The sequence below is a fragment of the Caretta caretta genome, chromosome 1 (assembly GCF_965140235.1).
Source record: "Caretta caretta isolate rCarCar2 chromosome 1, rCarCar1.hap1, whole genome shotgun sequence".
Taxonomy (NCBI): domain Eukaryota; kingdom Metazoa; phylum Chordata; order Testudines; family Cheloniidae; genus Caretta; species Caretta caretta.
Window position 1 is genome coordinate 56,865,707 of NC_134206.1, and position 15,815 is coordinate 56,881,521.

General features: G+C 41.6%; 1 protein-coding gene across 6 annotated transcripts in view; it reads right to left on the reverse strand.

Annotated features, from left to right (window-relative positions):
• The window catches only part of FAM124A (family with sequence similarity 124 member A), a 69,685-nt gene that overhangs the window by 22,431 nt on the left and 31,439 nt on the right, over nt 1-15,815 (reverse strand). For 3 of the 6 annotated variants that reach the window (XM_048849150.2, XM_048849167.2, XM_075128340.1), the window contains one exon: nt 11,155-11,193. The exons of the other annotated variants lie outside the window; for them this stretch is intronic. In XM_048849150.2, coding sequence (XP_048705107.1) covers nt 11,155-11,193 — 39 coding nt within the window. The remainder of the gene's footprint in view (nt 1-11,154; nt 11,194-15,815) is intronic. 6 annotated transcript variants of the gene reach the window in all.

Consider the following 15,815-nt stretch of genomic DNA (forward strand, 5'->3'; position numbering starts at 1 on the left):
GGAATGGGGGGGGGGATCATGCCCCTGAATTACAAATCCCATAAGGCAACGTGCCACCTTAAGGAAATGGAGTTTAATGTTGAAATTACTTGAAACTGCGTTTTGGGAATGTTGACATGTTTCACTTGGATCAAAAATATTTCCAACACAAAATATTTTGGAATTTCGCTCCACAGGAAATTTTGTCTTTTCATCCCATTTTGGGACACAAACAAATCGTGACATGTTGAAATTTCCCCTCAGATGAAAATTCCAAGTTTTGCTCAACTCTAATTACAATGTTGACACTTCATTGGAGTGTTTCTTGAAAGATGTACAGTGAGGCACAGGAAGAAAAGTTATTTTATCAACAAACTGCATCATGTCTCGGATCGCTGTGAGAGAAGTAGTTAATGGTCATCTCTGGCCATGGCACTATGTTGTCCTTTGATAAATCAAACACTCCTAATAAAACAAGCAAGAGGGGAATCACAGCAATAGATTCACCGGCTCCTCCTTCTCCAGGTTAGTGGCATCTGCCAAATGAAGTGAGAGCAGTGAGCAGTAATCTATTCCTCAACATACCCTACTTTGCATACTGCCTCCGTTTATTCCAAAGGATGCTTGGGAGCAATGAGAAGTGCCGGGGCTGCTCACTACAGCCTGTATGACATGCAGTCTCTTCTGTCAGTCCTCCTCACCACATCTCCACTAGTAGCAGCAGCAGGTGATGATGCCAAGGTGGAATTTCATCTGTATGTGGCTGTATAGGCAATTCATAGCAATACAAGAGTTTTACATGCAGTTCAGGATGGACAGTCCACATCTGCAGAGCCTCCTATGACAGAGAATTGGTGTGCCTTCCTGTGGTCATTTCAGGATAAAATAAGGATGGTGAGTCAAAATGACACTGATATCTAACAAATCATGCCACTCATCTGCTGCAGGAGGTAAAAGATTTCTTCATGACCCATTAATGTGAGCTGGCAGATGACAGGCTGTGATAGTCCTTGGTGCACAGGTTTCAGTTAACACAGCAAAGTCAGCATGGTTACAAATCACACCTAATACCCACCTACGTATTGCTGTGCACATGATTGTCACTCAGGTAAAACATTCTCAACCCTGTTGTACTTCTGATGTTGGCAGGGGTGGAGTAATTGCAACTCCTGGGGTAAGCCACAACCTCAGATTCTGCTCACCAGGAGGTCCCTACTGCAGCCACATCTTCATGCTTCCAAGTTCTGGCCTTTTCCCTCAGTCTACACTGCTAAAGCTCTCAACTACGCTGTGACAAACCCTGCACTGTTAAGGAAGGGGTTAAAAAGCTGCTCTGGGCCCTCATGGTCCCACCTCAATACATCTGCAAAGCATGCATGGCTTCGCTGAGGCGCTCAAAAGGAGAACAGACCAGCTCAGTGTGGCGGCAGAAGGGGAGCTAATTTAGGGCTTGTCTACACTGGCAAGTTTTGTCACCAAAAACTGGCTTTTGGTGACAAACCAGTGATAGCATACACACTGCAATGTGACTTTTCTCAACAACAACAAAAACCACCTAGTTTTGGCGACAAAAAACTTTCACCCCTGCGAGACACTTTTGTCTTTTCCCCTCCCTTTATTGTTGACAAACATGCAGTGTAGAGACCACAGGGTTTTTTTCCCTATTTTATTGGAGCTGAGGCAGGCGTACCGTAGGGCGCAGGAGGCAAACCATCGCTCCAGTGCTGCACCTAAGACCTATAAGGAGCTGAATGCTATCCTCGGTGGTGACTCCATCTCCATTGCCGATAGCCCCATGGATACTTCACAGGCAGGAGAAAGGGAGGGGGTAACCCAGAGGCTGAAGTTCTGGATGAAGAAATCGAGCTAGAAGAGGATGTGGTGCTCCCAGCGGGGTTGCCCAGTGGGGCAGGCAGCCAGGAACTTTTCTCCACTCCAGAAGTGCTCAGCAGGGAGCAGGAAGCAGATAAGATGCCTGGTAAGTTGCTGTGGCTTGTGTAGGGAATCAAAAAGTGGAAGGCAGGTAGTGTTTTCTGTGAGCTGGACATTGCCCTGTGTAGTTAATCTGCATGGCCAAGCAGGGTGTCGATGGACATTGAGACCTGCAAGGAATCCTCCAGAGAGAGGCTCTGGAAAGTTTCCAAGAGGTACTTGTTAATCTGCCACAGATTCCAAGAGATTGCAGCCTTGTTAGTTCCCCCATTGTAGGAAACTGTACCATGCCATTTAGCAATGACTGGAGCTGGGATCAAAGCGGCACATAGCTGAACTGCATCTAGACCAGGGTGAAAGCCGCAAGCATTCAGCAGTTGTGCACTGGTTTCTCTGGTCACCCGCAGCAGCGCGATGTCAGCCAGCAGGTTGGCCGCCTGTGAAAAAGTGTGGGATAATTTTAGAATTATCCTTGGTAAGGTCTAGCCTGCCATTGAAACACCTCCAGTGAGCTTTCAAATGGCCAAAGGCACATTCGACTACCATGGGGTACCCGCTCAGCCTGTTGTTAAAACGCTCCTTGCTGCTGTCCAGATGACCTGTGTAAGGTTTCATGAGCCAGGGCTGTAAGGGGTAAGCTGGGTCTCCCAGGATTACTATGGGCATTTCCACATCCCCCACTGTGAACTTGTGGTCTGGAAAGAAAGTCCCTGCCTGCAGCTTTCTGTACAGGCCACTGTTCCTGAAGATGCATGCATCATGCACCTTTCCAGACCAGCTTGCATTGATGTCCGTGAAACACCATCGGTGATCCATAAGCACCTGCAACACCATGGAGAGGTATCCCTTCCTATTGATGTATTCAGAGGCAAGGTGGTCTGGTGCTAAAATTGGAATGTGTGTGCCATTAATCGCCCCACCACAGTTAGAGAAACCTTATCTTTAAGGCCATTCACAACTGAACTCCTCCCTACATATCCATTTTTGTATCGCATCTTGTCATGTTCTCTCCCTTCCTCTTCTGTTCTGCCAACAATGCCAGCCTTGATTGCCCAATCGATTGCTTCACCAGCTAACACCATCACACTTCCTTTCATGGCATGCATTCTGTGAGGAACACCATTCCCGAGCTAAGGGCTACCCCACCTTCCTTCAAATCCCTCCAGTTCCACTTCTCCTGTCATTCCTTTGATAAATTGCTCACAATTGCAAGCCAGGGAGCCAGTAGGGATTGTCCAGATCATTATATCTATTAAAAGAAAACAAAAACAAACCAACAACCCAATCTCAATCTTCAAATTGTGTGCATAGGTCTCCTATTATTATCCAGGCTTCAAAAAAGAACTAGATAAATTCATAGGAGGATAGGTCCAACAATAGCTATTAGCCAGGATGGTGTCCCTAGCCTCTGTTTGCCAGAAGCTGGGAATGGGCGACAGGGGATGGATCACTTGATGATTGCCTAGTCTGTTCATTCCCACTGGGACACCTGGCATTGGCCACTGTTGGAAGACAGGATACTGGGCTAGATGAACCATTGGTCTGATCCAGTATGGCCATTCTTATGTTCTTATCCTCATCTTTTTTCCCCCACTCCCTGTTACACCCTCTTGTTGAATCTTTTCTTTACAATCTAAGTTAACTCCACAGGGCAAAAACTACATTTTATTTGGTGTCTGGATAGCACAATGAAGCTCTGACCCTCACTGAGGCCTCTGGGGCCTACTGTAGTACGAATAAAAACTAATAATAAAAATAAGGATTGGGGGCTTGTGCTCTTGCACTGTGGCAGAAGGTGAGCAGTCAAAATATTTTGTAGCCCCCAGTATACACCTCCTTGTGAAGGTGCTTCCAGCTCCCTCTCCTCCTGATGCAGGGTCAAAGACTCTTTGTCTGCACTGTGACCTCCTCCTTCAGTTCTTACTCCTGAGACTATGAGCTCGCCCACTCCCCAGTGCCACAAATCACCATCCTCAAGCCTGCTGCTCTCCTGACACAGACAGCCACACCTCCTTGGTTATCCTCCACGACTATATGCTGCTGCTGCACTCTGTACTGCCAACCATGAGTGTTAGAAATAATAATGAGTCAAGTCCCCAAAATTATGAGATTGGCTTAAAATCATGAGATTAAAATAAATACATAAATATGGGTTATTTTTATTTGTCTCCTTGTTTTTGATCCTTTAGGGTGCAAAGGAGGTACAAGAATGAGGGCTAGAAATTTAATTAAAAAAAAAAACAAACAAACCAGAGGATCCTCACAAGGCTCCAGCAGCTGGGGCTTTAAGAAAAATAACAATTATTTCAAAATTCACAGTAGCAACACTACCTCTGAGGTAACACTTTGCTTCCCCATGCACCATTATGCTTATGCTACCTATTGGCTTTGGGCTGAACTTCACGGTAATGGTTCTCAAGGTGTTTTGATAAACTTGTGGTACTCATCTTCTGCTCACCTCTTGCTCAGACTTGGAGGAGGCACTGCATGTTGTGCATGTGCATGCATACCCGTTTATTCTATATAACAAACCCAAGTTTGGGACATGTTTCATTCTGACTGGTGACCCTAATTTTCCAACCTCCTATACATCCCCATCCCTCCCTCCACAGTTCATTTCTGTCTGTGCTGGACACACACCAACAGTGAACTGCAAAATTAAAGAACTCCCAGATAGTGTCTACAATTTCACAAAGAACCCCCATCAATGGGAGGTTGATGGGATTCTGAGTTTCTGCGGGCGTTACGTGTTTACAGTTCAAAGCTTGCAAATCAGTCTGGTGCAAAAATTAATGGAAAGCTATGTAAACTGGAATCATGACACTAAGCACAGGGGATTAGTAATGGGATTTAGAGCCTTTCACCCCTAGACTGCTGGTGTGAATCCCCCCAAAGTCAGTAATGACTGAAGTTTGTTAAAATGTGAGGATGGTTTAGGAGTCTCTGCCCAAATTCCCATTGCATAACTGCCCATTTCACAAAACTGAGAAATCAAAAAAACACAGAACCCCTCTCTCCTAACAGATGTCAGAGCTTCATGTCCAGGTTCCATAACCACAGGGTGGCCTCTACATCAAGACACGCTAGATATTTTAGATTGTCCTCCAGATGTTGGGTTGGATGCTCTTTCACCACATGATTTACTGTCTGCTATGCTTCTCCACAGTCACAGAATGGGGAAGAAACCAGACCTAGCTACTGCACGCTTGTGGTAACTCTGGTTCAGCCAGCAAGTAACCTACTGAGTCTAGTCCAGGATCTACAATCAAGTGGAGGCAGGTGCAGCAATGGACTCCTGAATTTACTTAGCGTGTTAGACTCTCTTTCCTACTGATGCTTCTAAGGGAGTAATTTTTGGCTACCTGGTGATACTGATCGTCCGTGCATGGTGAAGGATCAGCAGCTCTTTTGTCCAAGAGTGCATGAGCTGCCATAACAAAGGGGACCCGAGAGCGTCATATCCCAGGCCACAGGAATGAGATTCATCCTCTGAATATATCTGAGATTGGGGCACTAGTCAACTGGAGACGTAATAGGCTGTTTTCATCTGTCACAGCTCTCCAAGCAGACCGAACAGTAACAACATCTCACTGACAGTCTGGCAGAGCTCTATGTGCTAGCACATACAGACCGCAGGTTTGTGTGTAGTTCGAACAGCCACTAATGACATGAGTGGCCAAACTCAGCTCTGTGTCGACAAGCTGAATGTGGAGGCTGCAGCCCCAGACTGCAAAACAGTATGCAGCTGGAGCAAACACCAGTGCCAATACAGAAGTATGAAAGACCACAGGGTCTGCTCCCCAGGAGGTTCCCAATAGTTTTCATATCAAGGTGGTATGAAAAGAGATCTTCATTTTCCGGTGTTCCAGGTGAGGCCGTTTGCCAGGCTATGGTGGAGTGACAACTGGATGGAATGGCAGTGGCCACCCTTGGACATGGATCAAGATGGGTTGACTGGCAAAATAACTGCTTAGAAGACAAGTAATTGCCACTATCACAACCTGCTCTAATTGGCAACTTTGTTAGCAGTCTTCCCATAAAAACTAAGAATTGACTCTCTCTCTTTCTCTCCATCTGGATACTCAAATGAACTCATTACCTGTGGGCAGTTCCCATGTAAGAGCTGAATGTGACAGCTGAGGTAAACTGGAGAAGCTTGGGAAACTTGCCCTGCCACCCCTCATACTATACCTGTTCTGTGGAGAAATAGGGGAGCTGTCAATTCAGCATCCTTCATAAGCACTGCAGTAACACAAATGAAAAGAGAGACGGAGTACTCAAACAGATCCTGTTTCTGCAACCTTTTTCACACTGGTGAACAGTGTGTTCAACGGGACTACTTGTATGAGTAATTCCACATCAACATGAGTAACAGTAGAACAATTCGGCCTTAAAATAGCAGCTTGTCTTGCTTCTGAAGTTAAAGGTTTAGCAAAAATGTAGAGAAGTCTTAATTAAGTAGTAATTTATAATTAGTATATTTGTTTTGATTATTAGGTAACATATTTAGTTTACAATTGACTAGGGTTGCATCATTTTTAGTGGGGAATAAAAAAAGCTGAAAGACAATGAAGTCTGGATTCTGACCAACTCCAGAATTCCACTTTAGAAGATTTAAGATTTGCAAAAATGTAAGTCCCTTCCAGTCATAAAATTTTTCAAAATAAAAATATGAATTGCTATACTTGGCAGAAACCCAGGTTACTGATCTTTGTTATATTTCAGTTCTCTATTCCAAGTTCGCAAGGTGTACTAATTCAGCAAAAAAATCCATTAATAATCTCTCAATAAATTCAAAACTGTACGATTTGTATGAGCTTTCAAAATGCATCCAAAGAGTTAATCAGTCTTTTCACTCTTTCCTTCAATGGTTTGATTTAATATATGTATGTACTTTACTAAAATCTGGTTCACAAGTGTAACAGAGTTTTTCAAAAGTATGATTAAAAAAAGGGTAGAAAGTACATTGCCTTTTAAAAAATAGTTTGGAGCTGTGCACACTTACACTATTGCTCAATTTGGCCCAAGAGCTAACTCTGTACACTACATAATATCATCTAATTGGCTAAGACATGGTCATATGCTATAAAATATGTTTGTGGTAATGCCTGCACAGGTAATCAATAGTTTGTGTACAAAAAACAACAAACTTCTTAGAAGTAGTAATAATGGAAAACTATTCTGGGGCACATAAACCTTTCAGGTAATAGGACTGTGCCATGAAATAGACACATACACACCTTAGCTGATGGGAAAGGAAAGCAGTAAGAGAAAGCATGCTTTGTGACTGAAGGTCTAATTCTCAGCCCTCCAGCCGAGTCTCGCACACAGTCTGTATGTGAAACAAATCAGACCCTTTCCAGGGTATACAGTTCAGCTGGACCTATCCCAGTACCCCGCCATTGGTATCTCTGTAGCTCTCCCCAGGCTCAGTCTAAGCAATCCTGACCCTGGAATGGGGATGTACCCCCGGGGGCTTCCTCCCGGGAGACACACACTTTACCTGCTCTGGGCCCACTATACCATCCAATCCCCTTCCTGGGGTGTTTCACAGTTCAGTAATCAGCCCCTTCTCTGGGCCTTCTCAACTCCCTTCCTCAGGACTTAAGCCACTTTCCTAGAGGCTGGTATGGGGGGGGGGGACCCAGAGCCACCCACTACTCCAGGCCGCAGCACAGGGACCTTATGAATGGCAGCTACGTGCTGCTGCATTCCCCGTAACTAGCCACCATGCTGCTACCATTGCCTGGGCCACTTCCCCGCGGCCCCAGCACCTTCACAAATGTTTTACCCTTACCATAGGGCTGAAGTCTTTTACTCCGGCCCAACAGCCAGCCAGAAGCGCTCTCTTGCTCCCCCGGTCCCTGCCAGCAACTGATCTGTCCGTGGTCCTGCCAGTCCTTCCGCCAGCCAGGAAAACAATGGTCATTCCTCCAGCTCCAGTCACCAGCTGACTGACTCCTCTGGCCTTGCTGCGCCTTGTATGTGAGCCTGCTGGGCCCTGAATGGCTGCTCTCTGCAGCCTCTCTCATTGGTGCTTCCCCCGCAGCTAGTCTAAGCAGCCTGGAGAACTTCTCTACTGCTCCTTTCTGGGGCAGGGTGTGGTAGGATCCTGAGCCCTCCAGCCATGGGCCTAATACTCCCTCTCTTACAGGGGCAATCTAAAAAAACGTACATGTTTATCACGTACACTAATTCCATTTCAGCTAATGTCCCATGTGACAATTCAAAACAGAAAGGCTCTCCTGGTTTACAAAGTGAAGTTATTTTATGACTTAGTTCCTAAAAGACTCTAGTTGCTGTACTGGAAACAGTTGATGAATATAAATATACACTCTATGCAATTTGCAAGCATTATTCTTTAAAAGCTAGTAATACACTTTTTAAAAATTGAATATTACATTTCTAAAATAAGCATTAATTCAGCTATTAATTTAAATCTTTTTTCCTGTTCCCATTCAAGAATGGATGATTTATTTTAAAAATGTTTAAAATGCAAACTGGTTCTGAGACTCTAAAAAAAAGTCTTGCTCTCAGAAACAGAATGACAAAATGAGGGAAGCTGGCTAATACAGATGGAATACACAGAATATTTAAATAAAATGAAATCCCACATTGCTTAACATAAACTCTGTTTTTAATGGTGGTGGTGCTGAATACATTTACTTCATCATCTATTAGAATCAAGGCATTTTAAACCATTATTGCATTTTTTAAATTCATTTTTAAATCAATTAAGTTAGACCAAATAACCCAGATACAACAAAGTGCAGGGAAAGAAATGGATAAGTTAGCAGCTAAAATTTGTTTATATCTCAATTATACACTATTACTTCACTGTGTTTCAGTTACCTCCTCCATAAAAAACCCAGAGGAACAAGGATACTTGCTATAAGGATTAGTCTTGGTTAAATTAGTTTGTAAAATGCTACATACATACCAATTATTTTTCCCAAACCCTAAAACTGTAAGTAAATTCTAGATGTCCTCAAAATGGTGTAACACAAGAGAAATCCTTAAAAGACAGTAAAAAAAAATCTCTTAATAGCAATTGCTATTGTTGACAGCATGGAAAGTATTAAATTACAAGGCAGCCAAAGTTAGTTAAGAATTCTGTAAGGGTCTGAGAAATCTGATGAATATATAACCTGAAAGGGCAGAATGGCAAATAATTTACTTCAGAGATACATTTTTACATGCAGTTCAGGATGGACATTCTATATCTGCAGAGTGGCGCACGTGATAGAGAATCTGTGTGCCTTCCAATGGTCATTTCAGGATAAAATAAGTGTGGTAAATTGAAATGAGATTGATATGTAACAAATCATGCCACTTATTTGCCTGATGGAAATAAAAGATTTCTCCACGGTCCATAAATACGAGCAGGCAAATGACAAGGTGACATTGTCCTTGGTGCACAGCAATGTTAAAAATCTTGACTGCCCTTCTACAGGGAAAGAAGAATGCAAGTGGAAATAATAGAATTATTTATTTGTTATGGGACTAAGATTGAATTGATACATTGGTAGGTGACATAAGTGCTTTCTCTGACCTAATTAATTTATCCTTTTAAACAACAATAAAAAAATTGTACCGTCCCTTTAGAGACAAATAAAAGCTTCTACATACACCCGTCACCTGCAAAGAAGTGTATGGCCTGATTTCAGCAGTTCTGAACATTCAGAAATCCCACTGAAGTCAATTGATGCTGCAGAAGTTTAGCATCTTAAAAAAAATCACTCACGAAAGTCCAAAATCCTTGCCTTTAGCATGTTGGTAACCGGGCAAATATATTATAAAGCTCTTAGAAATTACACATGAAAAAAAGACTTATTCAAGTCCATTCACCTGCAAGGGCAAACTATGCTCCCAACAGAAAATGTATCAGGTATTAAACTACTACTGCTACTTGCGTATTCTAACTGTGTGTCATTTTATATAGCTTGTACATACCCACATGAACACAATTTATTGGAGCAAACAGGATTTGACACACGCCTACCTAGTGTTCACTTGGAAAAAAAGGCGTATTCTTAACTCAAGTTAGAAAACTTGAGGTAAAATCCCAGTGATAACAAGGCAGTTTGTAGTTTTCACACATTAGCAGGCAGAATTAAATCCTAGGCTCCCAACAGCCTTTAACTAGATTTGCTAGTTCACATGGAAACTACAAGCTGCCTTGTCTTCACTAGGATTTTACCTTGAATTATTTAACTCAAGTTAAGAACATACTGTTTATTCCTGATGAATACACTACCATATAGGTCAATCCACAGAATACAGCAGGAGAGAGGAAGAATGGTACTACAGTGATGAGTGCAACAGAAAAGCTTGTAAGTAATGAGATCATCAGATTAGAATAAGAATTTATACTACCTATGTAACTCAAGCCAGTCCCACACCCTTCATCCTCCTCAGCTCATATCTTCTTCTAAATAAGAAATTACTGAAGAGAAATTAATGTAAAACCTGCAGAATACTGATTTCTATTTGTGTATAGGTGCTCAGCTCAGTGGAATACTTCAGAAAATTTACTCCAATCAAGCACAGTGTAAAAAGTAATACTGATCTACTTGGAGAACATGCATTTACATGTGGGTTCTGCTCTCTTGATGCACGGAGTGTGATGCATGTACATCACATACATATGGGAAAACTAAATATCTCTCTCTTTAAAGTAGACTTCAATACTACTTTGGGAAACTAACTTCAGAAATCTAGCATTTTCAAACACTGGACTAACTTAATGGAAACTGTCTTAAGAACCTCTATTTTCAGAGATCTTCTGTCATTGGCACAGAATAGCAAGCAGCTCTGCCCACTTTATTCTAAATAGTGCATGTGGGTCAGCAGTTAGCATGGGACCAGGTTACCCTTCCTTGCTTCATTCCTTGGCTTTAACCATTTTGACAGATGTCACAAGCTTTTAAAATAATTTTCAGCATCATTTCAGCTGAGCTTGGATTTTCAAGGAAGACCTTTTCTGTAACCCTTAATTCAATGACAAATCTTTCTACCTACTTACTTGCAGTATTTTGGAAGCTGCAGCAATGATACTGTCATATAAGAAAACATAAACCAGGAGACTTAAATATATAATTTTCTTCTGCAAGACATTTTTAGCATCTTTCTTGCTATAACATTAGAGTGCCATTTAGTACCTTTACTGTAGTTAGGGGTTTATTGAGGTTTCTTACAAGCCAAATTTTGATTGTTGGCAAGGAAGAGAAGCAATTTGCTTACTTGTTTTTGGATTTACAGCATGGGTCCTCAGTGCGGTCGCTGCAAAAAAAATACAGGGGGTGGGTCACAGTCAGCCTTCCATTCTTTATGGTTAGATGGGAGGGGAGCGTCACCAGCATTTTGTCTGTTGTAACATGACATTAGGGTATGGAAAACCCTCATTGAGGACAACTCATTTAGAGATCAGATATACAACTTGTGATGCTCTCTCTGGGTGCTCAGGGCTCATTACTCCCCTATCTCCAGTGAGAAGAACACTTGCTGATACTTACCTGGATGTCAGCTCCCTGACACCACTAGTCTGTTAGCCATGCAAACAATCTCCTCCGGGCTCTGCCAACCTTTACGTTGCCCTGCAGGATAACAACAGGTGTGCCACAGCTCCCAATCCCCTCTGAAAGCATCCCCTACCATGTCCAGCCCTTACCCACTGGACAGTCACAGAAATTACAAGAGAAGCTGTCCCCACAGGAACATTGCACACACCTTGTTTGGTTCAATTGAGGCTCATCTCATATATAACATCACAGCACTGAGATACATTTATAGTGAAAACAATGATAAATGTATTATCAAGAGCTAAGTCTTAAGAGACAGTGAATAAGGATAATGGAAACAGAAATGAAAACATATAGAACAAAATCATAAAACACAAAGCTGGGTCTACACTAATCAATGGTTACCTCTCCTATATAATAAAGGAGTTTTCCCCCAAGGATTCAGTCTTTTGCAGAGCTCGCTGGTTTTCTGGCAAACCAGGATCCAAGAATTCATGAACACCCCTGCTGCTCAGGCCTCCTTGCATTCTACTTATATTCTTCAAAGTTCACACCCGCCCCACAACCAGGATATAGTCTCCAATGTTTTCGCATCCCCCGTTTACTTTGTATGAAGATTTGGCTTCCATTGTGTTGGCTCAGAACTAGGTTTGTTGATTAATCATAATTAACTCATGCGATTAATTAAAAAAAATAATCACGAGTAATCGCACTGTTAATACAATACCAATTGACATTTATTAGATATTTTTGGATGTTTTTCTACATTTTCAAATATATTGATTTCTATTACAACACAATACAAAGCGTACAGTGCTCACTTTATATTATTTTTATTACAAATATTTGCACTATAAAAATGGCAAACAAATAGTATTTTTCAATTCACCTCGTACAAGCACTGTAGTGCAATCTCTTTATTGCGAAAGTGAAACATACAAATGTAGATTTTTTTTGTTACAGAACTGCACTCAAAAACAAAACAATGTAAAACTTTAGAACCTACAAGTCCACTCAGTCCTACTTCTTGTTCAGCCAATCACTAAGACAAACAAGTTTGTTTTACATATACGGGAAATACTACTGCCTGCTTCTTTTTTACGTCACCTGAAAGTAAGAACAGGCATTTGCATGACACTTTTGTAGCCACACTGCAAGGTATTTATGTGCCAGATATGCTAAAACATTTGTATGCCCCTTCATTCTTTGGCTACCATTCCAGAGGACATGCTTCCATGCTGATGATGCTCGTTAAAAAATAACGCGTTAATTAAATTTGTTACTGAACTCCTTGGAGGAGAATTGTATGTCTCTTGTTCTGTTTTATCTACATTCTGCCATATATCTCATGTTATAGCAGTCTTGGATGATGACCCAGCACATGTTCATTTTAAGAACACTTTCACAGCAAATTTGACAAAACACAAAGAAGGTACCAATGAGAGAGTTCTAAAGATAGCTACAGCACTCAACCCAACGTTTAAGAATCTGAAGTGCCTTTCAAAATCTGAGAGGGATGAGGAGTGGAGAATGCTTTCAGAAGCTTTAAAAGAGCAACACTCAGATGCGGAAACTACAGAACCCAAACCAGCAAAAAAGAAAATCAACCTTCTGCTGGTGGCATCTGACGCAGATGACAAAAATGAACATGTGTGGGTTCTCTCTGCTTTGGAGCGTTATCAAGCAGAACCCATCATCAGCATGGACACATAACCTCTGGAATAGTGGTTGAAGCATTAAGGGACACATGGATCTTTAGCACATCTGGCATGTAAATATCTTGCAACGCTGGCTACAACAGTGCCATGCAAACACCTGTTCTCACTTTCAGGTGAGATTGTAAACAAGAAGCGGGCTGTATTATCTCCTGAAAATTTTAACCAAACTTGTTTGTCTGAGCGATTGGTTGAAGGAGGACTGAGTGGACTTGTAGGCTCTAAAGTTTTACATTGTTTCATTTTTGAATGCAGTTTTTTTTGTACATAATTCTACATTTGTAAGTTCAACTGTCAAGATAAAGAGATTGCACTAAAGTACTTGTGAATTAAAAAATGCTATTTCTTTTTGTTTTTTACAGTGCAAATATTTGTAATCAAAATAAATATAAATATAAAATGAGCACTGTACACTTTGTATTCTGTGTTGTAATTTAAATCAATATATTTGAAAATGTAGAAAACATCCAAAAATATTTAAATAAATGGTATTCTATTATTGTTTAACAGTGTGATGAATTGCAATTAAATTTTTTATTGTGCGATTAATCGCGATTAATTTTTTTAATCACTTGACAGCCCTACTCACTACGCTTAATTTACATAGCCAACAGCAAGACAGGTGAATCAATTTTCTTTGTCTGGCAAAACCTGTTTGACAACCCTACCTGGGACACACTCTCTAAAACTTATTTTCAATACATACACACAACTCCTTAAATATCATTCAGACATACATCTCACAACAATTATGATCTTCGGCATGACATAAGCTTTTATTAGATACCTCACTTGACCCTCTCTGGATAAATTATTATGAAAGAAATGTATTCGGTGTAGTGAGTTTGTCATCACTGTCAAGAGTTACTGTTACAGAACAGTGATCCCTTTGCCTGTTGGCACTGAGGGGTTCTTACGGTCATACAATTATCAAGGTATGAGACATTTAAACAAAACATTGGTGTTTTTCATAGCCACGTGTTTAACTTTAAGCAAGTGAATACAGCATGTACTTAAACTCTTTGCTCAAGCAGGGACTTTGTTCTTATCTTAGAAAGGTCAGAGATAGAGCTTTGAATTGAACCTAAACTGCCTACATCCCATGCTACAGCCTTAACTACAAAGCCATCATTCCTCTATGACCTGGGGCAGTCACTTCATGTGTCCATGCCTCAATTCTTTCCTCTCACCCATTGTCTGTCTTGTCTAGTTAGATCGTAAGTTTTTTGGGACGTGACCGTCTTTAATTGTTTTTGTACTTGCAGATATTTCATCTCTAATTCCCAGGCGTCTATACTACCACACACAATGACATATCTCAGGGTCCCTAGCACAATGGCAACTCATTTTGGTTGGGGACTCTAGAGGTTTGTAATACAAATAATCAATACCACCACCACGATAGCTTAGGAGATGTTTCCAGGCATTCTATGCCCAGCAATGGTGACATATGCAGATTTCCATGCTGTATATGACAGACAGGGCTCCACTCACATCCTCTGATGATTGGGAAGGGTCAACAGGAAGGATGCCGGAGCCAGTGGGTGAGATCTGCTGCTGCTGCTGGGAGTAAAAGAGGTGGAGAGCTTGCAGACTGCGCATGGTCAGAAACCACAGTCAAACCTGGAGGAAGTTGGGATGGCAAATCAAGAGATGGCAGCTGGGACAGCAAATCAAGGGCTGAGTTGAAACGAGTGACACTGACTTTGCTTGGGGCAGTGGAGCCAAAATTCTTCCTGTATTCAACCATCAGTTCTTCCACTTCAAGCCTGGTGGAATCTGATGAGCAGAAACATGGTTTTAGCATAGCTGCATACTGCTAGTGGGTGAGAGCAATGACAATGCTGTTCGTCACACAGCCCGTGAGAGGTTACAGTGCCCTTTACCCCTAGCAGTATGTTACAGGCCAGGATAGAGGTGAAGAAGATACCCTCCTCACATTTTCCACAGAGTTGAACCTTCACTCTCAGCCTTTTACTGCAACTTTTTAAACATATTGTCTGAGTTTTTAATGTTGACAGAGGCTGCAGACTGACTTCCAGATTACTTGGTTCCAACTTCCTGTCCCCACATCCTATTTAATTAGTCTTTTTATAGTAACAACTTCCAGAAATGCATCATGCTAATATAAAGCCCACCATGAAATTATTTTTACAAGAGTATTTAGCAGAGCCTCTCACTAGCAATTCTGTGGATCTGTGGGAAAAAAAAAAAGATCTGTGGAAAAACGAAAAACAATATGGAAAGATTTCTGCTTATTGTAGAAAAAGGAGGGTGAAATCTGCAGAGATTTCTTCGTTTGCAGCAGGAAAAGAAATCCATAACAAAGCTATTCCTTTACATGTCTGCTGAGATATCAGAGGAAGGTAAATACATATGTAATACAGAATTTAATGCATTTGACAGCTGGTTTGAACTAACTGAACTTGCAGTGGGCAGCTATCTTAGGAAGGTTATTTTTGTGACATGGGTCTTTAAAGGCTAAGTCAAAACCATGCCCCAGCTTGGTTTTCATTACTGTTAGCAGTTACGAAGCAGTTAGTGAAGGCAGTCAGGCTCTCTCTGTATGTTATCATTTCTGTTTGCCTATAAATACATGCACTACTGCAGCTCCTCGAGCCTGTCACTACACTGTAGGTTATCTCTGCAACCAGAAGGGCTAAAGCTT